The 25,363-nt window shown below is 47.3% G+C and overlaps 1 protein-coding gene across 2 annotated transcripts in view; it reads right to left on the minus strand.

Annotated features, from left to right (window-relative positions):
* The window catches only part of TTYH2 (tweety family member 2), an 85,775-nt gene extending 71,799 nt beyond the window's left edge, over positions 1–13,976 (minus strand). For both annotated transcript variants that reach the window (XM_056855523.1, XM_056855515.1), the window contains exon 1: positions 13,823–13,976. In XM_056855523.1, the coding sequence (XP_056711501.1) occupies positions 13,823–13,954 (132 nt within the window). In that variant the 5' untranslated portion in view covers positions 13,955–13,976. The remainder of the gene's footprint in view (positions 1–13,822) is intronic.
* Positions 13,977–25,363: the final 11,387 nt, after the last annotated feature.

Below are 25,363 nucleotides of genomic sequence, written 5' to 3' on the forward strand. Positions count from 1 at the left end.
TTGGCACAGTTTGGCACGACCCAGAGGAAAAGATGATACAGGAGAACTGGAAAGCAACGGATGTTTCAGGATATGGACTGGGTTACATAGACTGGGAAATGGCAAAACCTGCACGTCCCATGTCCCCAAGGGCAGGGCCCCACATGATCTCATTTTCTTCAACCTTTCCAAAGGATCTCTACAGCCATGACACCTAGAACTTTTAAGTTGCCAGTTTCATCATTCAGAGTAAGCTACACTTAGTACACATTGTGTGGCATGATTGAGGTAAATTTCAAGCCACAACAGATAATTACCCTTTGTGGGATGTATTAGGGTTCACTTGGGGTGGTATTACACCATATCTCAGCACCTGTGTACACATCTTGCACGCAGTGACCAGAAGCTTTCCTCCCTGCAGCTGAGCAGAGATGTCAAACAGGAAGCACAACACAACCCTAGATTATACAAGTGCTTCCTCCCTTTCTGTGTGGTTTGATATAACATTGCTCTTCCCCCCTGCCCCTAGATCTCATCGGGAGCTATGTTTCCAGTGCAGAGTCTAACAAGAACAATGTGAATTTCAGCTGCACACTCACACAGAGATCCTCTGCTAATAGAAAATCTCTCCCCTCTAAAACTGCTGATGGCAAAGACGGGGAGATGAGCTCAGATGATAACTGAAAAATGAAGGCACTTCAGAATTATCAGTGGGTGGATACACTTTACATCTAATTACAGTGCAGCTGACTTCATCTGATATAGTGGTCAATGCTAGAAAACTCTAAAGCCTGCCAAGCATTTTTAAGATGGCGTCAGTGAATTATTAAAGCATCCTTCAGCCATAGGCCTGTGGTTATGCCTGGGTTTCTTAGCACCTCAATTCATAAACTGCATGCTCTAGCAAACATTAAAGACAGGGCCACAGAAAGTGAGCATGGTGTGGTAGCTTGAGAGCCACACCACACCCAAGGAGACCAAGGGTTCAAATTCACACTCTCCCATGAATTTGTCTCAGTGATTTTGGACCAGTCATTTTTTCTCAACCTAGCCTACCTCCTAGGGTTGTTATGAGAATAAAATGGGGTGGGGTGGGGGACTACGTCTGCCAGCCTGAGCTCCTTGGAGGAAGGGTAGGATAAAAACCTACAATAAATGAAATACCGCTCCTATACAGCCATCTAACAAAACTGCCAATGTATTTTAAATGTATTCACTTTCAACACATAACATGAACCAGGGTCCATGTCCCAAAGACAACACATGAAAAGGGGCATGAAAGATCTCATGCAAGGGCTGGGTGACACAGAAGACACACAAGGAGTTTTTGGACAAAAGGTTTAGAGGTACGGATATTTGCACATTAAAAATCCGCTCCTTTTTCACTTCACTACAACTGTACTGTGTACATGAGCCAAGGAAAAGAAGTAGCATTGCCAGGTTAAGTGGGTAAGCACTGCTACAATTGCAAAGTCTCTGTGCCTTGATTGCCAGACATTTCAGTACATCTGCACTGGAGTGCAACAGAAGCCAAGTTTTAATTTGGCAATCCTGCCTAGTTATCTGCTCTGAGAAAGGCCTTCAAGCTGGCTTCTTTTATTTTTGCTGTGGTTTCGCAGATCAAATCTCGCCATGTCTCACTACCACGCGGAGAGAGGGAGTGAGAGGCAGAGCTAGATATTGATATGATGCGTGATGCTACTTGGAGTACCTTGTATTCCTCTGAACTCAAAAAATAGCTAAAAGTGTATGTGTACATACACAAACATGTATGAAGCATAACTTTTTAAAACAAGAAAACATCAGTCCTTCCTTCTGCAGGAACAAATGGCCGTTTCCCCAAAGAGGCATCATGAAATTCAGCTCAGTACAGACATTGGCATCCCCACTTTTAGCTTGCAAATGGCCCACACTACCCTAAGCAGCTATTAGAAGCAGCATTGAATACACAAAGGGTATCCTATAAATGGCTTCTTTGGAGCTGAATCAGCCACATGGCCTCTTACAAATTTCAGCCCACACAGATACAAGTCATGCTGTAAGAAGCAGTCATTTACAGTGGGATGCAACATGACATCACCCCCTCACATGGGGCTCTCCCAAACATTTGACCTCAGCGGCTACCAGTCCTGAGCAGCCTGGCCCTTACTGTAACAGACTGGCCATTACTACCTGGAAGTCATACCCTGTGACTGAGAAGATCTGAAATAGGAAATTTCCTCTGAAGAACTGATGAGGGGCCTTAAATTTCTTTAACCACACAGAAAGCTTCAAACCAGATTTATAGTAAAATTAAGAAATGATTTATTGAGACTGAAACAAGTGAGGTAACTGGCGCCCAGCCTTCTGTCCTTCTGAGGTCGGGGAAATGAGTACCCATCTTGCTGGGGGTAAAGGGAAGATGACTGGGGAAGGCACTGGAAAAAACCACCCCGTAAACAAAGTCTGCCTAGGAAACGTCGGGATGTGACGTCACCCCATGGGTCAGGAATGACCCGGTACTTGCACAGGGGACCTTTACCTTTAACCATATCACTAGAGAGAGAAGACTTGCTAGGTTACTGAGGAGGCTGGCTACAATCTCAGCATTCTGAAAGAAATGGACTTTCCTGCTTTAACTCTGCCAGTTTCTCCCTCTTGAATAGTCAATGGGGAGATCAAATAAAATACAGAAGGCTCAATTAAAATCCACAGGGGAAGAGGAAGTGTTTGTTTTGTTCTTCTCCTGACCCACACACAAAGACCATGTGTGGACCTCCAATCAATCTGGCCACAATGTCTTGCAGCTGCATTTTGGGACCAAATTTCACGTTAAGCCACATAGCTGGCAGTCACCCATCTTAAGACAATACGTTTACAGCATTCTGCTGAGTTACTTGGCCTTTATTTTATTCCATTTCCTTCGAGGCCCAAAGAAGCCAATTTTAGATAGGCAGAACCTGCCACAAAAACCACATCCGTAACTTTTAGCACGTAAATTATGACTGACAACCTGTCCCCTGTAGTGGTATGTTCTGAAGCTGTAGCAGTCACAGTTGTGTCCATTGAGGCCTAAGCACTCGACACCAGGGCTCAGATCCAAGGAGCTTCTCTGTGTGTGTGTGTGTGTGTGTGTGTGTGCGCGCGTGTGCGCATGCATAGTGGGGCCAGGTGCCTTTCTCCACACTGAATGCTACTCAGGAGGACTCCAACCTTCAAAACAGCTTTTGAAGGGACATGATGGGTTGTGATCTGTATACACCACCTCGAAGTCTCAATGCACAACAGAGAACTTTATACAAACTCTTTGGATCAATCCAATTCTGAAGACTAAAAGGAGCAGAAAACGTACGTGAAACTCCTTGCTTTAGCCCAATTCAGTTCAGTAGCCATATTATTATAAAGGCCATTAGAATACCCATAATCTACTTCTTACAGGTTAAGATGAAAACACTCCCGTGCTTCCTTTTCCAAACTGAAGCTCTATTCAATTCCATTAGTTTGTCTGCTCGGCACACCACCAACAGATTGGCTGCAGTTATGTTCCTATAAGTGCTGTTTCCCACCACTTCCACTCTTCCCCCTCCAGATCTGTCAATACCATTACCCACTTTTGCTGTCTGCAGTGCTAGCTCCTGGCATATCAGAGATGCGCATGTCTCAGCCACATGGGGAATTACTCAAAGTCCTGGATTCAATTAGCCCAGTTTGGACTCAGCATGCCTGCCAGCATAATTGGAAAACTTTCACCCACAAACAACCCTCCAGGATTTTGAAATGGGCAAACAGGGGTGGCAGGGATAGAATTACACATGGGAACTCATTGTGATAGTACCATGGTCACACACAGCAACTTAACAGGTAGCAGCTGACAAATGCACCATACAAAGTACAAGCAGGATACGATCCATCAGATGTGATCTTAAATCTGGGTTTGCAATAGCCACAAGAAAAACAGTTTTGGGGAGGGGGCAGGTAATTACCAGTTTCTACAAGGCTTGTCCTGGTGTTAATCAGGAAAACTTGAAAACTGATTCACTATGCTATGGAAAGATAGTGCTTCTTAACAGTTTGTACTTGAGAGCCTGTATCGAAGTACACAATAATCTGTACCTGACATGTAAAAATGGTGCCTATATGTGCAGATCTATTTTAACCTTTAAAATCCACATGAACATAAGTAGGAAAAAACTGAACATTAGTCTATGCTTGTATGTCGGTTAAAAGAGAAAAGTAACAATTTCCTATCTTTCAGAGTCTGAATGCATCTTTGTCTGCTGGGTATGAGGGCCCCAGCACTAGCATTCATGTAGGAAGAAGCCTGGATATGCAGATGCTAAAAAGGAAACAAGTGAATGTCAAGGAAAGCCATAGGTGGAAAGGTTTTGTTAAATAAGGCAGAAAGAACAGAGGCTCCAGAATGGCTAACGATTGCTGCTAAGTAATTGCAAATCCAGCTCTGAAGGCAGAGAGCGCATTGCCTGCCAGTTTAATTTTTAGATGAGGCCAGAGACTTCACAGACATTTTTAGAAATCACCTTGATACAGGCTATTAGGTGTTCAGTATGTAAAACTACATCCATCAACAATTTAGCCCATTTTGGTTTTTATATGCACATTTCAGTGTTTAATCTATAAATCTGTTACTTTATATCATCACAACTTGAATATGTATCTAAAACCGAACTGAAATCCCAAGCAACGTGATATGTATTGAAAGGGCAGTACTACGATATTTAGTGCTAAGATTTTAAACTGGGAATAAGTAGGGTTTTTTTCCCAGATGCGAAAGGCAGTTTTTATCACAGTGGTAAAACTATGCTATGCCTGTCTTCAGAGGATAAAAGGGCACTGTTTATTAACCAAACTGAGTTAAATGGTATTAAGCTTTAGGCTCTACAACTCTCCAGTTCAAGCAGGGAGAAGGGGAATGGAGTCCAAGATCCAGCCTTCGCAAACACTACATTGACCTGGACTTAAATGGAGAAAATGTTTGTGAGCTGCCACAGGGTGTGTGAGAACTGCCGCCAAGCTGCAGCCAATTTATGGCGACCCTGCAAGGTTTTCAAGGCAAGAGATGTTCAGAGGTTGTTTGCCATTGCCTGCCTGTGAATTGCGACCCTGCACTTCTTTGGTGGTTTCCCATCCAAGTACTAACCAGGGCCAACCCGCTTAGCAGCCAAGATCTGATGAGATCAGGCAAGCTTGGACCATCCAGATCTCACCAAGTACAGGGCACTAAATTAACTCAACAAAATTAGGGGGACTTCTCACATCTGCTGTGAATGGGCCTATATTGCTTACTTAGGGAAGTTCACAGAAGTTTATTCTTTCTTTCATGGCCTTTTAACACCACACTTCACATTTTTGTTTCATGTAGTATATTTGGTTTGCTGACTGTGGCTACAATTTGTGCATTTGATGAAGCGGGCCCTAGCACCTGGAAGTTCACACCACTGTAAATCCATTTTTAAGGCTCCTTTTTTGTTTTTACAGCAATAGAATAACACAACTGCAGCTTCAGAATGTGTAGCCTTTGCAAGCATGACGCTGGCTGGTTCTGAAGTCCTCCTTTCCATGTTAAGAAGGGCTAAAACCGAATACCCCTTGGTGCATCCTGATGGAAAGGTGAAACAGGGATGAGAAAGCCTTGGCCAACATTCAAGCACTGTATGAGATCCAAGGGCCACTGGGCTCCTGCCTTAAGAGAGAGCAGTATATTTCAGATGGAGCCAGCAAGCAGAACATCTGGACGAGCATGCCTTACCAGCCACTGCCTACCTACAGTTAATGGGCAGTAACTTTTGGTCATCTACTACATGCCCCACTTTAAAGTACTACATGCACCCTGTGTGAGAGATGGATGAATCCAGTGCAAGGCCTCATATATACATACACGGTAGTAACCAATAAACAAGGACACATATACACTACTTGAGGCAGGAATAAGAGAATGACCGCATGGCCTCTGTCCACCTTCTAATCCTCATGTCTAGAACAACTTTCATACTAAGCAATACACCAGTTCTTCTACTGGAGGAAGATTATTTGGGAACAGGCCATGCCTTTCAGATTCAACCCCCCACCCCCCAGTAATACAACCCAGGGATTCTTTACTCAGCACATCATATGTTTTCCCTTGGTTCTTAGCCTTGTAAAAGACCTGCGCATTCTGTCTGGTGCTAAAGAGATGTTTGATCAACTACAGGTTTGTATTTGTTCAGTTGGAGGCATCCATGTTTGCTTCTTCCCATAAGGCTGAAGGTAGAACCCAATACCAGCTCCACCCAATTTATTCAAGACTGCCTGGTATTCAACACAGGATGTAGCAGGTGGCACTGAGAACTAGGCCTGAAACATTTCTCTCTCCCCCACCTCTCCCCCTGCCCAACATCCACACTATTGAACAGTTCTAGAGAATTCAAAAACCTGCACACTATTCTGGGTTATGTTGGGGGGGGGGTTCCTAATGAAAAGACATTATACAGCTTATGTTTTGGGACTATTTATTTATATTTATTATATTTTTATCCCGCCCTTACCGGGCTCAGGGTGGCTAACAGTATAAAATTACAGTTAAAATCATAAATACCTTATGAACAATACTACAAATTAATGACTGGCTGCGTAGGTGGTGTCCTCAAGAAGATTTGGATTTTTGGATCACGGCTTATGCTTTCGAGATGAAAGTCTTCTATTGGGAGATGGTTTGCACCTCACGAGGGTAGGAAAAATGTGCTTGGTGAGAGCCTTGCCAACCTGATAAGGAGGGCTTTAAACTAAATCCTATGGGGGAGGGAGACAAGAACTTAAACCCTAGCATGATGACAATAACCAGAGATGAGAACAATAAAGATTTGCAGGGAGTGCCATGTATACGAGGAAACAAACTCACGGGTAAGTTCAGAAACAAAAACCTCAGGGCACATAAACCATGGACTCCGATGTCTGTATAGTAATGCGCAGAGTATGAGAAACAAGCAAGAAGAACTTGAAGCCCTTATACAGGAAGGGGATTTTGACCTAATAGGCATTACTGAAACTTGGTGGGATATCACTCATGATTGGAATATTGAGATTGAGGGGTACAACTTGTTTAAAAGGGATAGACAGATAAGGAAGGGGGAAAGAGTAGCATTATATGTCAAAGATGCGTACACTTGTGAAGTACATGAATCTGAGCAAGGAAGTTCAGTCGAGACTCTATGGATAAAAATAAAAGGAGTAAGAAATAATAGTGATATTATGGTGGGGGTCTGCTATCAACCACCAAACCAGGCAGAGGACTTGGATGCGACACTCCTAGACCAGATTACAAAGTTCTCAAAGAGATGGGACATGGTGGTCATGGGAGATTTTAACCACCCGGATATCTGTTGGAAGACAAACTCTGCTAAAAATGCAAGATCCAATACATTCCTGACTTGTCTTGCTGAAAACTTCCTTTTCCAGAAAGTGGACAGGGAAACAAGGGGATCTGCTATCTTAGATTTGATTCTCACCAACAGGGAAGAACTGGTTAATGAGGTTAAAGTAGTAGGCACCCTGGGTAGTAGTGACCATGTAATCTTGGAATTTACAGTCTTGGGGAAAGGAAAAACTGTACGTAGTCAGACATATAGGTTGGACTTTAGGATAGCTAATTTTAACAAGGTTAAACTTATGCTAGGTAGAATCCCATGGTCAGAAATACTTAAGGAGAAGGGAGTTCAAGAAGGGTGGGAGTTTCTTAAAAATGAAATACCATTCACAATCACAAACCATTCCTATGAGAAGGAAAAAATGGGAGAAGCCTAAAGAGGCCAGAGTGGCTTTATAAACAGCTTTTTAAAGAGTTGAGAAATAAAAAAGACTCATTTAGGAAATGGAAGGAGGGCCTTATAGCCACAAAGGAATATAAACAAATAACTAGTGCTTGTAGGGAGAGTGTTAGGAAAGCTAAAGCTCAGTATGAGCTTAGGCTAGCGAGAGATGCTAAACACAACAAAAAAGGGTTCTTTCCTATGTACAGAATAAGAATAAGAACAAGGACAAGATAAGCCCATCGCGGGGACTGGAAAGTGAAATTGTAACAGGAGATGAAGAGAGGGCAGAACTCCTCAATTTCTACTTTTCCTCAGTCTTTTCTTGCGAGGGAAGCGGTGCTCAACATGGCATGAACAGAAAACATGATGAGGGAAGGGATTTGCAGCCAAGGATTGGCATTGGGGTAGTGCACAAACACCTAGTTTCTTTAAATGAAACAAAGTCCTCAGGGCCAGACTAATTGCATCCAAGGGTTCTCAAAGAACTTACAGATGTAATTTCTGAGCCTCTGTCCATTATTTTTGAGAAGTCTTGGAGAACAGGTAAGGTGCCAGAAGATTGGAGGCGGGCAAATGTTGTCCCCATCTTCAAGAAGGGGAAAAAGGAGGATCCGGGTAACTACCGACCCATCAGCCTGATGTCTATACAGGGAAAAGTTTTTGAACAAATCATCAAACAGTCCTTGAGCATTTAGAAAGGATGTATCTGATTACTAAGAGCCAGCACGGGTTTCTCAAGAACAAGTCATGTCAGACTAATCTTATCTCCTTTTTTGACAAAGTTGCTACCTTGCTGGATCAGGGGAATGCTGTAGACATAGTTTATCTTGATTTCTGTAAGGCTTTTGATAAGGTTCCACATAGTATTCTAGTTGACAAATTGGGAAAATGTGGTTTAGATCCTATTTCTGTTAGGTGGATCTGTAACTGGTTGACAGATCGCGCCCCAGAGAGTGCTTGTTAATGTTCCTCATCCACTTGGAGAAAAGTAACTAGTCCTTGGCCCTGTGTTGTTCAATATCTTTATAAATGATTTGGATGAAGGAATAGAGGGGACACTTATTAAATTTGCAGATGATACTAAATTAGGAGGGGTAGCAAATACAGTAGAAGACCGTATTATCTTAGGTGCTGTGGAACACAGGCAGGATGGTGCTGCTGCAGCCGTCTTGTTTGTGGCTTCCTAGAGACACCTGGTTGGCCACTGTGTGAACAGACTGCTGGACTTGATGGGCCTTGGTCTGATCCAGCAGGGCCTTTCTTATGTTCTTATGACAGAGCCAGGATACAGGATGACCTTGACAGGCTTGAGAATTGGGCTAAAATTAATATAATGCACTTCAACAAAGATAAATGTAAAGTTCTGCATTTAGATAGGAAAAATCAAATGCATAATTATAGAATGGGGGAGACTTGACTCAGCAGTAGTGTGTGCGAAAAGGATCTTGGGGTCTTAGTAGACCAAACACTGAACATCAGTCAGCAGTGTGATGCAGTAGTTAAAAAGGCAAATGCGATCTTGGGCTGTATCAACAGAAGTATAGTGTCCAGATCACGCAAAGTGATGGTATCACTTTACTCTGCTCTGGTTAGACCTCACCTAGAGTACTGTGTTCAGTTTGGGGCACCACAATTTAAGAAAGATGTAGACAAGCTGGAACAGGTCCAGAGGAGGGCAACAAAGATGGTGAGGGGTCTGGAGACCAAATCCTCTGAGGAAAGGTGGAAGGAACTGGGTATGTTTAGCCTGAAGAGGAGAAGACTGAGAGGGGATATGAGAACCATCTTCAAGTACTTGAAGGGGTGTCATATGGAGGATGGTGCAGAGTTGTTTTCTGTTGCTCCAGAAGGTCAAACCAGAACCAACGGGTTGAAATTAAATCAAAAGAGTTTCCATCTAGACATTAGGAAGAATTTTCTAACAGTTAGAGCAGTTTCTCAGTGGAACAGGCTTCCTTGGGAGGTGGTAACCTCTCCTTCCCTGGAGGTTTTTAAGCAGAGGCTAGATGGCTATCTGACAGAAATGCTGATTCTATAACCTCAGGCAGATCATGAGAGGGAGGGCACCTTGGCCATCTTCTGGGCATGAAGTATGGGTCACTGGGGTAGTGGGGAGGAGGTAGTTCAGAATTTCCTGCATTGTGCAGGGGGTTGGACTAGATGATCCTGGTGGTCCCTTCCAACTCTATGATTCTATAATAATTAAAACCTTAAATAGTAACAAACAATAATGGCCCCTGATCATGGCTCTCAGATGATGTTATTCTTTCCAGGATCAGAAGAACCATGCCTGCCAATTGTGAGGAGCCAGAAGATGTTGATGGATGGGCATAAAATAGGATCAGGGGAAAAACAAGTAGGGAAAGGAAAAGGGGGGAGGAAAGGAGGGGAGGGGGAAGGGAAGAAAGGGGAGGGGGAAGGGAAGAAAGGGGAGGAGAAAGGGGAGGAGAAAGGGGAGGGGGGAGGGGGAAAAAGAGGAAGGGGAAGAGGGGAGGAGAGGCCAGCTGAAAGAACCTTTGCTGTCCTCAACCATAAGACTGGTGGAATATCTCCGTCTTGCAGGCCCTGTGCTAGGGCCCTGGTCTCATTTGACAGAGAGTTCCACTACGTTGGGGGCCAAGGCCAAAAAAACCTTAGCCCTGGTTGAGGACAACCAGATAAGTTTCGGGCAAAGTACCACCAGCAGATTGTTATTTGTGGGACACAATGTTCTTGGAGGGGGGGGGGGCGTAACGGGAGAGGCGGTCCTGAAGATATGATGGTCCCAGACAGTTTAAGGCTTTTAAGGTCAATACCGGCACCTTGAACCTTGTCCAGTGCTTGACCTGGAGCCAGTGCAGCTGGCGAATGTGCTGTTGATGGGGCCCCTGTAAGGGCCCAGGCCGCCCCATTCTGGACCGCATTCAGAACTTTTTGATCCTTTAGGATGGTTAATCTTCTAATAAATTGATACTGAGTTGCATAATGGTCACTTCACCTGCAACTGCATGCTTTGCCCAACACATGCCTGAATCTGCCTGATCCCATGGCTAAAACAGCAGGTCTAGGTAACCTCCGTCCAAACCCGGATAGCCCAGGCTAGCCTGATATCGTCACATCTCAGAAGCTAAACATGGTCGACTTTGGCAAATATTTGGAAGGGAGACCTCCAAGGAATACCAGGGCTGTGACGCGGAGGCAGGCAGTGGCAAACCACCTTGGAACATCTCTTGCCTTGAAAACCCCACCAGGGGTCATCATAAGTCAGAAGGTCTTGACAGCACACACACACAAACGTAGCCTCCGCAGTTTAGATCGGCAGAGCGCTTTGCAAACTTTCAGAAGTCGTTAAAGTCCCATTTAAATAATCAAGAGTCCTGCAGTTGTTACGAAGGTTGTCAATTCTGGATCACTGACAGTGATAATCATGCAAGGATGCCCCAGAACAAGGCATCTAGTAAGAAGGTCAAGTTCTCAGTATCACATGCAATTTCCGGCTCACAAAAACATACACCTCTCAGCTACATATGCAGACATCACAAGAACTTCATAAATTCAAAAAGCACCAAGCGTACGCTGCTAAGGATGTTCTGATTTTATAAAGCCTCTTTTGGCAAGCTTGTTAGGACCCCTGTGGTCTCCCTTCCACCTCTTGAACTAGCACACAGCTCCTTGAATAAAAATTCCCGCTTATAATAGAAAGAGGACAATAAACATTTTGCTTTACTTAGAGACAGGACCCTTTACACCGCCTCTGATACCATGCAGAGAAGCAGTGCAGCCCCCTTGCAACTCTCCGCTCCAAAATACAAACCTCAAATACAGAGGAATAACGAAACTCTTTCACAGTCATTAGAGAAGCAAAGCAGTTTCTAGGAACTAAAGATGAGACCGTCGCAAAATAGAGATTCCAAAATACAGAAGTTCATTCTGAATAACCAATGGTATATCTAAAGCAAGCCACTAATTAATGGAAGTTAATGGGAGCATTATTTACAAGGTTCACTCCCACACTGGGATTCAGCTAAATGAAAACTGGACAATGGTTTTCTACCCTACCGTACACCCCGATAAAAGATGGTTTGAGGCAGGAGACAGCAGATGAAGGAGGGAATCTAATGCCAGGAAGCCCAGTGGAAAACGCTCCCCTCACATGTACTAGAACAGATCAAAACACAGCCTTCGGGTAGCGTCATGCTAACACTGAACTCAGCTTCTTTTAAACATTTACAAAGTTCAAATTACAGAAATGTGTTCATTGTAATTTGCAATTCGTGTCAGCTTCACTCCTCAGAAATGTTGCGTTTTCTGTCAAACACACCTTGTTATTAAAAAGCCAGCAAATAGGTCCAACGGCCCGTCATCAGCAAGCGCAAGCTACTCAGGACCGTGGATCCTTCTCTGTGTGTGTTAAGTGCCGTCAAGTCGCTTCCGACTCATGGCGACCCTATGAATGAAACTCCTCCCAAATGTCCTATCTTTGACAGCCTTGCTCAGATCTTGCAAATTGAAGGCTGTGGCTTCCTTTATTGAGTCCATCCATCTCTTGTTGGGTTTTCCTCTTTTCCTGCTGCCCTCAACTTTTCCTAGCATGACTGTCTTTTCCAGTGACTCTTGTCATCTCATGACGTGACCAAAATACGACAGCCTCAGTTTAGTCATTTTAACTTCTAGGGTCAGTTCAGGCTTGATTTGATCTATAACCCACTGATTTGTTTTTTTGGCAGTCCACGGAATCCGTAACACTCTACTCCAACACCTAGAACAGATCAAATCACAGCCTTCCGGGAGCGTCATGCTAACACTGAACTCAACTTCTTTTAAACATTTACAAAGTTCAAATTACAGAAATGTGTTCATTGTAATTTGCAATTCGTGTCGGCTTCACTCCTCAAGCACACCTTGTTATTAAAAAGCCTCCAAATAAGTCCAACGAGCAAGCGCAGGCTACTCAGGACCGTGGATCCTTCTGTGTGTGTGTGTGTGTTAAGTGCCGTCAAGTCGCTTCCGACTCATGGCGACCCTATGAATGAAAGTCCTCCAAAATGTCCTGTCTTTGACAGCCTTGCTCAGATCCTGCAAATTGAAGGCTGTGGCTTCTTTTATTGAGTCAATCCATCTCTTGTTGGGTCTTCCTCTTTTCCTGCTGCCCTCAACTTTTCCTAGCATGACTGTCTTTTCCAGTGACTCTTGTCGTCTCATGACGTGACCAAAATACGACACCCTCAGTTGAGTCATTTTAGCTTCTAGGGTCAGTTCAGGCTTGATTTGATCTAGAACCCACTGATTTGTTTTTTTGGGAGTCCACGGATCCTTCTACGGGGGCCATAACCGAGGAAGCCTGGTTGACCACTTGATCTGCTGGGGGAAGAAGGCTGGACGGGGGGGGGGGGGGCGGGGCAGAGGCTCTGCAGCAGGCCTGAATCCTGGCGGGCAGGCTGCTTTCTGGCGGGGGTCCTGGGGGACGGCGCTGCACCAGCACGGGGGAGAGGAAACGGCCCCAGGCAGCAAATCACAGCGAGCTCCCGAGGACGCATCGGGAGGATTTGAGCAGCGCGGAGCAGCCATTGGGGGGAACAAAGGGGGCAGCGAGTTGCAGCAATGGTAGAGAGGGCATGCCGGGGAAAGGGGGGGGGTCCCGCTACTCTCAGTGGGTAAGGCCGCGATTGACGGCCCAGAACTCCCCCCCCCACCCCCAAGGGCAATGATCTCACTCCTTTACACCGCCTCTGATACCATGCAGAGAAGCAGTGCAGCCCCCCCCTGCAGCCCCCCGCTCCAAACCTCAATAGAGAAGCAGAGCAGTTTCTAGGAACTAAAGACGAGACCGTCGCAAAATAAGAGATTCCAAAATGCAGAAGGGCATTCTGAATAACCAACGGTATAGCCAAAGCAAGCCGCCAATGAATGGAAGTGAATGGATCTCACTCAGCCTCACCCCCCCCCTCCCCCCCAGCTCCGGCGACTGGGAGGGCTTGCAAAGCGCCGTAGGCAAGGTCAGCCAGCCCCTTGCAGGGGGAAGGAGCGGAGGAAGCGGCCGCGACGAGGGCAACGCGGCGCGGGGGGAAAGGAGAGCGCACCTGCTGGTAGTCGGGGTCCTTCGGCCGGAAGGCGCTGGGCACGGGCTGCAGGCTCAGGCTCAGGTGGGGGAGCCCGTGCAGCCAGGACGCCCACCAAGGCGCCAGGTAATCGGCGCGCGCCGCCAGCAGCATCGCCGCCTCGTCCTCTTGCAGCAGCAGCCGCCGCCGGGACCGGACCCAGCCGCGCGCGCGCCCTCGCCCCGCCCCGCCCCTCCTTCCCTCGAAGCCCGGGGAGGGCGCGGAGGAGCCTTGCGTCCCGCGAACCGACGCCCCCTGCAGGACGCTCGAGCGGCGCGCTGGTTCTTCTGCATGGGCTTGCGATCACTTCCCCGCACATCCCTACCACGAGTAGAAAAGACCAAGAGTCCAGTCGCACCTTAAAGACTAACAAAAATATTTTCTGGCAGGGTAGGAGCTTTCGTGAGCCTGTTAGTCTTTAAGGTGCGACTGGACTCTTGCCCTTTTCTACTACTGAAGGCAGACTAACACGGCTACCCACTGGGAATTAATTTAGCGGGTGTGAGTCGATCTATGAATGAATGGGAAAGATTTCCAAAAGTATTCTTGTTAGTCTTTAAGGCACGACTGGACACTTGCTCTTTTCTACTACTGCAGACAGACTAACACGGCTACCCACTGGGAATTAATTTAGTGGGGGTGAGTCGATCTATGAATGAATGGGAAAGATTTCCAAAAATAAGTCTTGTTAGTCTTTAAGGTGCTACTGGACGCTTGCCCTTTTCTACTACTGCAGACAGACCAACACGGCTACCCACTGGGAATTAATTTAGCGGGTGTGAGTCGATCTATGAATGAATGGGAAAGATTTCCAAAAATATTCTTGTTAGTCTTTTCTACTACTGCAGGCAGACTAACACGGCTACCTACTGTGAATTAATTTTTGGAAATCTTTCCCATTCATTCATAGATCAACTCACTACCACGAGGTAGGTTTCCGTCCCCCGCCGCAGACTGGGCATCTTAGACATATCCGCTCTAAGTCTTTTGTTCCGTTTTGCAGCAGTGGTCGGGGAGAGGTCCCAAAATGAGAACACCGCGCTAAATCAAATCAACTTCCATTAACGTTTCAGGCACAGACCTGAACGATGTCCAGATTAAAACCATACAAAATGTATAACCCACAACACCCAGAGTGGCATGGATACATTTTTTAAAATGTTACAGACAGCCACATATTGGTTATGTGATGCCCAGATATAAGGGCTGGTTTAGAACACTATGTATTCATACGCACACGCATGGAAGCTTTGGGAAGTTGGCATCCGGGAGCCATGAACCAACAAATCATGCTCTCTGTGCCTGGTACGGCCTTTCACCAGTAGAGAGCTCTGAATTACCTTCATCTTTAGGTATGTGGTTTCTAGTTACTAAGATCACAAGACCTAGAACTTGCTTAGAGACAGCCTTCGGCCAGTATCTATAGGTTATGCTAATTAGAGTGAAGTAGACACCTAATGTGCATTGGTGCTTTTGTGTATCAATCTGCTGGGTTAATTTAAAACGAATGGAGTTATAAAATGGGCAACTAAACAATATATGTGGGAGATCCTCTATTGAACCTGAGGAGCAGGGACATAGCCTTAGGTTATGAGGAATTTTTTTATATCTACCATAGGTGAATGCTGAAGGCATCATTTGAAATCATGCCATAGTAAATGCTCTCCTTAACCCTGGGTCCGAAAGTTCCATTAAATAATTTGAAAAGAACTTATTCGATTTGAATAACGGATACCATGGGGAGAACTTGGACTTTTGTATTAGGCAACACCCACTATCTGCCGCTCTAGGGTCTCTAACCTGACAGGCTGGAGAATTGGGCTAAAACTAATAAAATGAATTTGAATAGAGATAAATGTAAAGTTCTGCATTTAAGTAGGAAAAATCAAAGGCATAATTATAGGATGGGGGAGACTTGTCTTAGCAGTAGTGTGTGTGAAAAGGATCTTGGGGTCTTAGTAGACCGAACACTGAACATGAGTCCAGGGCCGGTGCCAGTCATTTTTGCGCCTCTAGGCAAGGCTAACTACTTGTGCCCCCCATTGCTAACCAATTTTCAAAAACAAATGTCTTGTAGAAAAAATAAAAGCGCAAAACTTTTTATAAGACGTTATAATTAATTATATTCCATAGCACTGTTGTGGTACTTATCTTAAAATAAAAATATATATTTAACTTGTCAGTTGCATTTTTTCCAAGAAACGAATCAGTTTAAAACTGTGCCGCTCAGGCCAGTTCTGCGCCCCTCTGAGGTCTGCGCCCTAGGCAACCGCCTAGTTCGCCTAATGGTAGCACCAGCCCTGCATGAGTTAGCAGTGTGATGCAGTAGCTAAAAAAGCAAATGCGATCTTGGGCTGTATCAACAGAAGTATAGTGTCCAGATCACACAAAAGTGATGGTATCACTTTACTCTGCTCTGGTTAGACCTCACCTAGAGTATTTGTGAGGGTCTCTGTCTATGTGTCTCTGCTTTCCATCACCTGCTTTTGCTTTGTTATCAGTGAACTCGTAAAAGCAGTTCACACCTTCTGGTCTCAGGCGCCAGGCCTGATTGCCCCTAGTATCTTCCCCCCCGCTGTTCTTCCTGTCAGTACTCCCTCAGGCCGATGCGGCCTTGGAAGTGTGATAGCTTCACCAGACTTCCTGGGACTCGTCTGATGTTTTGTATTATGCCAAGCTTGTAACTTCCCATAACAATAAGTGTGAACCCCAGTGCCCCAGTGCCCTGGAGTCAATATATTCTGTAAACCCGAATAGCCCCTCACTTGCAGCTTTCTACCTGTGCCTGTCTCATCTCCTGATGTCTTCAATAAATCCTTTGTTTCTTTATCAACGTCTGAACATTTGATTTGGAGAAGTAAACTCAGAGAGAGGGGATCTCTCACATTAAGCTGCAGGTCTCTGCCTCTCGGACTGCTGCTGTACCTTTTGGGACAGAATGCAAGGCGACGAGGAAAACACCCCTACTACCCCTGACGCACCGAATGAACCGGTGGTGCCGGAGAAACCGGACCCCAAGGAGGAGGGTGCCAAGCCAAAGAAGCCTAGGGATCCCATCCCCGACCAAGGCCGGGACGGACGTCCCCGAGGACTTTTTAACAATTGGCTGGACTCCCCCAAGGGTTGGTCTCTCTCCCGAACCGCGGCGAAGGATCGCCGGTTGGCCTTCCCCAGCACGGGACTCGAAGGGGACCCGGCACGCAAGGAGGCCCTGATGGAGGAAGAACGCAAGCAGTGGCAGGAGGATCGCCAAGCTATGCAGGAGCAGATGGAAACCATGCAGCGGGTGATGGGTGAGATGGCAGCGGCCCTGGACGCGCTGAAAGTGCAACCGCCCGCCGGCAATCTCCCGGACGGAGCACCGGCAGCCCCTCCCGCGCCTCCTAGCCTCCCGTCCCGTCGGGACCTGAAAGTCACGTATGACGGTTCAGGGGACCAGTTGACCTTTTTCATGGTCCAAGTGGACATTTTTATGCGAGAACAAGGCCGAACCTTCACCTCCGAGGAGTCCCGGGTGCAGTACGTGGCTTCCTTACTGCAAGGGGAGGCGGCCGCCTGGATGGTGTTGCAGTATGAACTCCGCTCGCCGGTGCTGCGAACCCTGGACGAGTTTATGGTAGCACTCCGAAACCGCTTTGAGGACCCGACTCTGGGAGAGCGGGCTAAAGCCTCCCTGATGCAACTGCGCCAAGGGACCAAGTCGGTGGCGCAGTATGCAAGTGAGTTCCAGTCACTGGCCAGCCGAATCCTGGACTGGAGTGAGGCCACTTTGGTACAGTGTTTCAGGGAGGGCCTCAACCCGGACCTCCAACATTGGGCCTTCATGCAAGGGAACCCCCCGGATGTGGAAGGTTGGGTTCGCCACGCTGCCGACATCGAGAATCGCAAACAACTTTTGACCTTGTCCAAACAACGCATTGGACGAGACCCGAGACCCCGGAGCGACCGGGGCCGAGACTTCCGACTGGGGGGCAGCGGGGGTCCCTCGGCTGCTGAACGCCGCAAGCGTTTTGAGACCGGTGTCTGCCTGACCTGCGGAGGTAAGGGACACTTTGCGTCACAGTGCCCCTCTCGTTCGGGCCGTCCCAACCCCCCACGCCAAGCCCCGACTGAACCACAGAAGGCGACTGCCGAGGACCAGCCCCGCCGCAGGAGCGGACCGCCGGGCCGACGTTCCGGCGCACCCTCCGCTTTCCATGCGCGCCCCCAGGACGGAGCCTCCACTTCTACTGGCCCGACGGGGTCCCGGATTACAAGTACCACTTTTGATTCGGACGGGTCCCCGACCGCCACCACTCCTTCCCCCTCTTCCAGCGAGGAGGAAGAGTGGGAACAGCCGGCAAAAAACGCCGTCGGTCTGCTGTAGAGGGGGCTCCGCAGCAGACCGCCCCTGTTGTTGTGCAAGGAGCTCCACCGATGGTAAGCGCCCAAGAGGACAATGTATATGTGCGTGTTCACCTTTCCCTACCAAAAGGGGGTCCCAGTTTAGAATTCCCCGCTTTGGTTGACTCGGGGTGTGCCCGCACCATGATTAGTGAGGACACAGCCAAGAAACTGGGAGTCCGGCGCAAGCGGCTTCCGGGACCCCTCCGCTTTTCCCAAATGGACGGGAGTGATTTTAAACGGGGCCCGGGGACCCACAGAACTGCAGCCGTGATTATGTCCGTGGGGGAACATTGGGAACGCTTGTATTTTACCATCGCCCCTATAGTAACCCCGGTGGTATTAGGGATGAACTGGCTACGGGGACACAACCCGTCCATCGACTGGGTTGAACGGGTGCTCTCGTTTCCCGAAAACCCCTGTAGTTTGCATGACAAGGAACGGGTTGTCCGGTCTCCGGCCGCCGCTGTGGTAGGGTCTCCCCCCCCAGCCACCGTTCCTCCTCAACTGCCCACTGAATACTCGCAGTTTGCGGACGTCTTTGATGTTAGGGAATGTGACGAACTACCCCCCCACAGAGAGACGGACTGCGCCATCGAAATTGTGGGGGAAGGCAAACTGTCTAAAGGGAAGGTTTACCCCATGAGCCCTAGTGAAAAGGCGGTGTTACGGGACTATCTGGATGCCAACTTGGCGAGGGGTTTCATACGCCCTTCCAAGGCTCCTTATTCGGCCCCAGCCTTCTTTGTGAAGAAAAAGACGGGAGATTTAAGACTGTGCATTGACTTTCGTAGGCTAAACGCCGTCACCCAGTCTAACGCTTACCCTCTCCCTCTTATTCCCGACCTTCTAGCACAATTAAAGGAGGGCCGAATCTTCACCAAACTGGACTTAGTGGAAGCATACCACCGCATTCGCATTAAAGAAGGAGACGAACCCAAAACAGCCTTTTCCAGCTGTTTTGGAATGTTTGAATACCTAGTCATGCCTTTCGGACTTTCGGGGGCTCCCAGTGTGTTTATGAAATTAATTAATAAGGTTTTGCATGATTTGCTGTTTCGGGGGGTGGTGGTATTTCTCGATGACATCCTTATTTACTCTGAAACCATGGAAGAACATGTACGCCTAGTGCGAGAAGTGCTCCAGCGGCTGCGGGAGCACAAACTATATGCTAAGGTGTCCAAATGTGAGTTCCACCAACCTTCCATTACATTTCTTGGGTACGTGATTTCCCACCAAGGGTTAGAAATGGACCCCGCAAAGGTCCAGGCGGTGTGGGATTGGGAACCCCCCACTACCCGCCGCCAGCTTCAGCAGTTTTTGGGATTCGCTAACTTTTACCGCAACTTCATTCCCAACTTTGCCCAAGTTGCGCTTCCCCTCACTGCCCTGTTGCGTACCAAGGACAAGGGGGCTAGCGCCGCGCTTCCCTCAGCCCGTTTGCAATGGTCCCCCCAGTGCCAGCAAGCTTTTGAACGTTTAAAGCTGCTTTTTTCATCCGAACCCGTTTTGGCCCACCCGGATTGCACCAAGCCTTTTGTGGTGCAAGTGGATGCCTCGGATGTGGCCATGGGCGGGGCCCTATTGCAGAGGGATGAAGGGGGGCGGTTGAGACCTTGCGCCTACTTCTCCAAGAAGTTTTCCCAGTCCGAAATCAACTGGGCTATTTGGGAGAAGGAGGCGGCGGCGGTCAAACATGCCCTCACCATATGGAGGCACTTTTTAGAAGGTGCCGAGCTGCCGTTTGAAGTGTGTACCGATCACAAGAATCTCGAGGCTCTCAAGGGAGCTAGAAAGCTCACCGCCAAACAAATTCGGTGGGCCCAATTCTTCGCAAAATTCCGGTTCACCCTCAAGCATGTCCCTGGCGAAGAGAATGCCCTAGCTGACGCTTTGTCACGACTTCCCCAGTATCACAACGATTTCGATCGCCCAGTCGACTCCCTGTTCACTCCTGAGCAGCGAGGGGAGGTTCCTAGCTTAGCCGTCACTACCCGGTCCCAAGCCCAACAACCTGACACCCCCCCTACGCTCAAAGGTATCCCGGAAGCCTTCCAACAGCGACTCCGGGACGCCTCCTTACAGGAGGAGGAGCACCATCTCCTCCCCACGGGCTTGGAACGAACCAACACTTGGTGGGTGCAAGGGGGAAAACTATATGTCCCATCCTCCCTTCGTAAAGAGGTATTGGGACTTGTACATGGTGCCAGGTTGGCGGGTCATTTTGGTTTCATAAAAACTCTTCACCTGGTACGGAGGCAGTTTTGGTGGCCCGGTATAAGATCCGATGTAGAGCTGTACGTGCGCAGCTGCCCCACTTGCGCCACAGCCAAAAGACGGATGGGAAAACCCCCAGGGCTCCTCAAACCGCTTGAGAACCCCTCCCGACCCTGGGAAGTCATCGCCATGGATTTTATCACCGACCTACCTCCAAGTCGGGGAAAGACGGTTCTCTGGGTAATCACGGACCTCTTTTCCAAACAGGTCCATTTCGTTCCATGTGCAGGTCTTCCTTCAGCCCAGGGCTTGGCTAAACTGTTCGTCACACACGTCCTCAGGCTACACTCGATCCCGAGGAAGGTCCTCTCCGACCGGGGGGTCCAGTTTGTTGCCAAATTTTGGCGAGCCTTCCTGAAGCTAATGGGGGTGGAGGAACAGGGCCTTTCTTCCGCCTATCACCCCCAGACGGATGGTCAAACGGTACGAGTAAACGCGGTGGTAGAATGTTATTTGCGCTGCTATGTAAATTTCCACCAGGACGACTGGGTCGACCTGCTGCCATTTGCCGAATATGCGTACAACAATGCGCCTCATTCCTCTACCGGCTTTAGTCCCTTCCAAGTAATATACGGGACGGAATTCGGTCCTTTCGGTTCCGCTCCCGTCACGCCAGAGCTCCAGTCCACCCCTGATCTTCAGGAGTGGATTCAGGTAGTCAAATCTACCTGGCCATGGCTGCTCAAGAATCTTGAGAGGGCAAAAAGCAAGTACAAGGAACAGGCAGACAAACACCGGTCTCTGGGATGGGAGCTTAAGGTGGGAGAGCAAGTCTATTTGTCCACTAGAAACCTCCGCTCTCTGCGTCCCTGCAAGAAACTGAGCGACCGTTATGTGGGACCTTTCCCCATTACCAGAGTAATCAATGAGGTTACCGTGGAACTGGAACTCCCAAAGACCCTCAAGGGGGTCCATCCAGTCTTTCATATAAGCCTCCTCAAACCTTATGTGCCAGCTCCCCAGTTCCACCCCCCTCCCGCACACGAGATTCCTACCGTGGTAGGGGGAGATACCCATTTGGAAATATCCAAGGTTTTAGATTCCAAATGGAAAAAAGGGACACTGTTTTACTTTGTTCGGTGGAAAAACCTTGGGTCCGCTCACGACGAGTGGGTGGCCGCACCCCACATGGCGGCCCCTCGCTTGATCCGAGAATTCCACCTCGCTTATCCCGATAAGCCTCGCCCTCTCGAGAACCCTGGAGGGGGGCCTTAAGGGGGGCAGAATGTGAGGGTCTCTGTCTATGTGTCTCTGCTTTCCATCACCTGCTTTTGCTTTGTTATCAGTGAACTCGTAAAAGCAGTTCACACCTTCTGGTCTCAGGCGCCAGGCCTGATTGCCCCTAGTATCTTCCCCCCCGCTGTTCTTCCTGTCAGTACTCCCTCAGGCCGATGCGGCCTTGGAAGTGTGATAGCTTCACCAGACTTCCTGGGACTCGTCTGATGTTTTGTATTATGCCAAGCTTGTAACTTCCCATAACAATAAGTGTGAACCCCAGTGCCCCAGTGCCCTGGAGTCAATATATTCTGTAAACCCGAATAGCCCCTCACTTGCAGCTTTCTACCTGTGCCTGTCTCATCTCCTGATGTCTTCAATAAATCCTTTGTTTCTTTATCAACGTCTGAACATTTGATTTGGAGAAGTAAACTCAGAGAGAGGGGATCTCTCACAGTATTGTGTTCAGTTTTCGGCAATGAAGTTTGAGAAGGATGTAGACAAGCTGGAACATGTCTAGAGGAGGGCAACAAAGATGGTGAGGGGTCTGGAGACCAAGTCCTATGAGGAAAGGTTGAAGGAGCTGGGTATGTTTAGCCTGAAGAGGAGTGATAGGTGATATGATAACCATAAGCCAACTTTCTCTACCACTTAAGGAAGACTCAAACTGGCTTACAATCACCTTCCCTTCCCCTCCCCACAACAGACACCCTGTGAGGTAGGTGGGGCTGAGAGAGTGTGACTAGCCCAAGGTCACCCAGCTGTCTTCATGTGTAGGAGTGGGGAAACAAGTCCTGTTCACCAGATTAGTGTCCGCTGCTCATGTGGAGGAATGGGGAATCAAACCTGGTTCTCCAGATCAGAGTCCACCGCTCCAAACCACTGCTCTTAAACACTAAACCATGCTGGTACAACTCCTGCAACAAAGTTATCTTGTCTCACAACTTTAATATAATGTGTGGATCACAAGTTATGCTCAAGACAGAAATGGAGAAACTGTTGAAAGTTCCAGTGGAAAACTACATAGTCAACATAAAGCTCTGGTTGGTTTTGTCAGTGAGTTAGTTTGAGAAAGGAGGTAGGTCAATACTCCTAACTTTGCCTCCCAAATGGCCTGCTATCATGTCAGGGTACCAAATGCAGGTTCTCCACGCTCCCCTCTTGTTTCTCTGTAGATAAGAGGGGGAGGAGGGAGGGATCTTTATTTGTTGCTCTTTAAACTTAATCCTGTGCTTGACCGATACCATGGGTCTTATCACCGAATTTCTGATTACCCTTTATTTCTGCCCCTAAAGTATATGCCATAAACAGATGGCATATGGTTTTATAACATGAGCCCAGTAAGAACGGTCTTAAAGATATGGATGTGAACCCCTGCCTAGCCACAGGATTTCACCACTTACATCTTCTTCCTTACTTTTATCAACCCAATCCAGACCTGTCTTGTTGAGAGTGTTATTTATATTGCATCATAATTGGCAATGTTATTTAAGACCTGCAGGTTTACTGATGGGGTACACCTAGGTATTCTGAACGAGGCAAATAGCAGCCCATGGAGTCCACTTGAGTTCAAGAAGACAGCATGAGACTGCAGGGGAGAACCTGATGTTCCTTCTCCTTGTATGCCATGGTCCTGATCCAAATTGACCATACCTTTACTTGGGAATTGAGTTTTCAGAATGGAACTCCAAGTGCACATCTGATTGAGCAGACCTGGGGAGCACCCAGGGAGAAACATAATGTGTTGCTAGGCTTAGATTAGATGCTCTGTAAGTACAAAGTCCTGCTCTGTAGTCTTGAGGGAATAGTAAGTAGGTTAGGAGCTGTAAGGAATTACAAAGGAACCTCCAAGAAGATTTCAGAAGAGCAGTGTCTACCTTTATCCTTGCGACTAAAGTATCATAAAACCTATGCCACAATTAAAGAATTAGCGGTGGCTGATACATGAGGTGCTAAGCAGGAATTGCACTGCCTTCATTTTCACATAGTGTGAGTGCGAAGGCGTTATTTGAAAGTGCATTCTTGTGAGAAACATACTGTTTCCAAAATCAAGCTCTATGACCTTATTTAAGGACAGTATTTAAAGAAGCCCCAGTGCCCAGCCTCTGTTTGCCATACTCATTCTGCCTTTTGATCCTGCTAGCTGAGTGTCAAGGGTCAGACGATTGGCAAAGATGCTACCGCTGCCCTTGCCTACTGTCCACTTGTGACACAGCCATGCACCAGCCCTTGGTGAGTCAGAAAGAGCCAGGAGCATGCCATGTTCAAAGAGAACTGACGCTTCATCTGTGAGAAGCAATAGCTTGGGAAGGGTAGTGTTAGCCATTCCCAGAGCCATTACTCTTGCACGTTCCTCTCAGGTCTGGCATTTTCTTCAGAAAATCAGAATACAAGCAGTTCACAAATATCTGCCTGAGCAGAGTGGGGGTGTGGGTGGGAGAATGAAGAAAAGACATGTTAAACCTAGCTTCTGTGATGAAGCAATGCTCCTTATCCTGCCCCTCACAAGATCCGCAACAGTTGGAGAAATCACAGGATCCCAAGGTAGTCGGAGCCTTTATCTGAAGAAGGCAGGAGTGGCTAATTCAGCGGCCTTCAGGCCCCTTTTCCTCTCTGCAGCAGTTGTTTCTGACATCTGGATAAGGCAAAAGCAGAGGCTATTCTTCATTTCATAGGCTCGAGGCTAAATCTACCCAGCATCTCTCAGTACTTACCTAATGAGTTCAGCTTGGCAGCTTACAGGATTCCCCAGGGATGCTGGAAAAACCTCCAGTTTAGATGTTTCTATCCAGCCAAGGATGGATGGAAAAAAGGACAGGTCCTTTAGCGAGTCAAAGAAAGAAGAAATGAATGAAATTAAATTTGATCTGCTGGTCTAATGGAGGAAACTAAAGTAATTTTCTACCTTATTGTAACACAAGCACATTCTGAGGCAAGGAGGTTATTTGTTTTCTTTTTGTGTTGTTCAGGGACACAACAATCCGTTCAATGTCCCTCTTTTACAAGTCTCTTCCCATTTGCCTTCCCAATCACCTCTCACAGTGGGTAGCCGTGTTAGTCTGTCTACAGTAGTAGAAAAGGGCAAGAGCCCAGTAGCACCTTAAAGACTAACACAAATATTTTCTGGCAGGGTATGAGCTTTCGTGAGCCACAGCTCACTTCTTCAGATACAGCTAGAATGTGAATCCATCTGTCTTTAGGTAGAGGAGAATGAATTCAGACAAGCATTAGTATGTAAATGTTAACAGTATGTAAATGTGAATAGCAGGCGTGATGGGATTAGGTGTGGTCTGCAGAAGAGTCTGTGATGTCCAGGGGAGAGATGGGTGTGGAGAAATCAGCATTGGTCATGAGCCATGAATGCAAGGTCTTTATTCAGCCCAGGTAAATGCATTGTCTTTAGTTTGAATATCAACTGTAATTCAGCAGTTTCTCTTTCCAATCTCCCTTTGAAATTCCTTTGTAAGAGAACTGCTACTCTTAAATCTGCAACAGAATGTCCTGGAAGGTTGAAATGTTCTCCCACTGGTTTTTGAATATTGTGGTTTCTGATGTCAGACTTATGTCCATATGGACATAAGTCTGACATCACACCTGAGTGTGTGTGTGCAAATTACTTCTCTTAACATTTGATACAGACTAAGGGTA

This window comes from Euleptes europaea, chromosome 1 (assembly GCF_029931775.1).
Source record: "Euleptes europaea isolate rEulEur1 chromosome 1, rEulEur1.hap1, whole genome shotgun sequence".
Classification (NCBI taxonomy): domain Eukaryota; kingdom Metazoa; phylum Chordata; class Lepidosauria; order Squamata; family Sphaerodactylidae; genus Euleptes; species Euleptes europaea.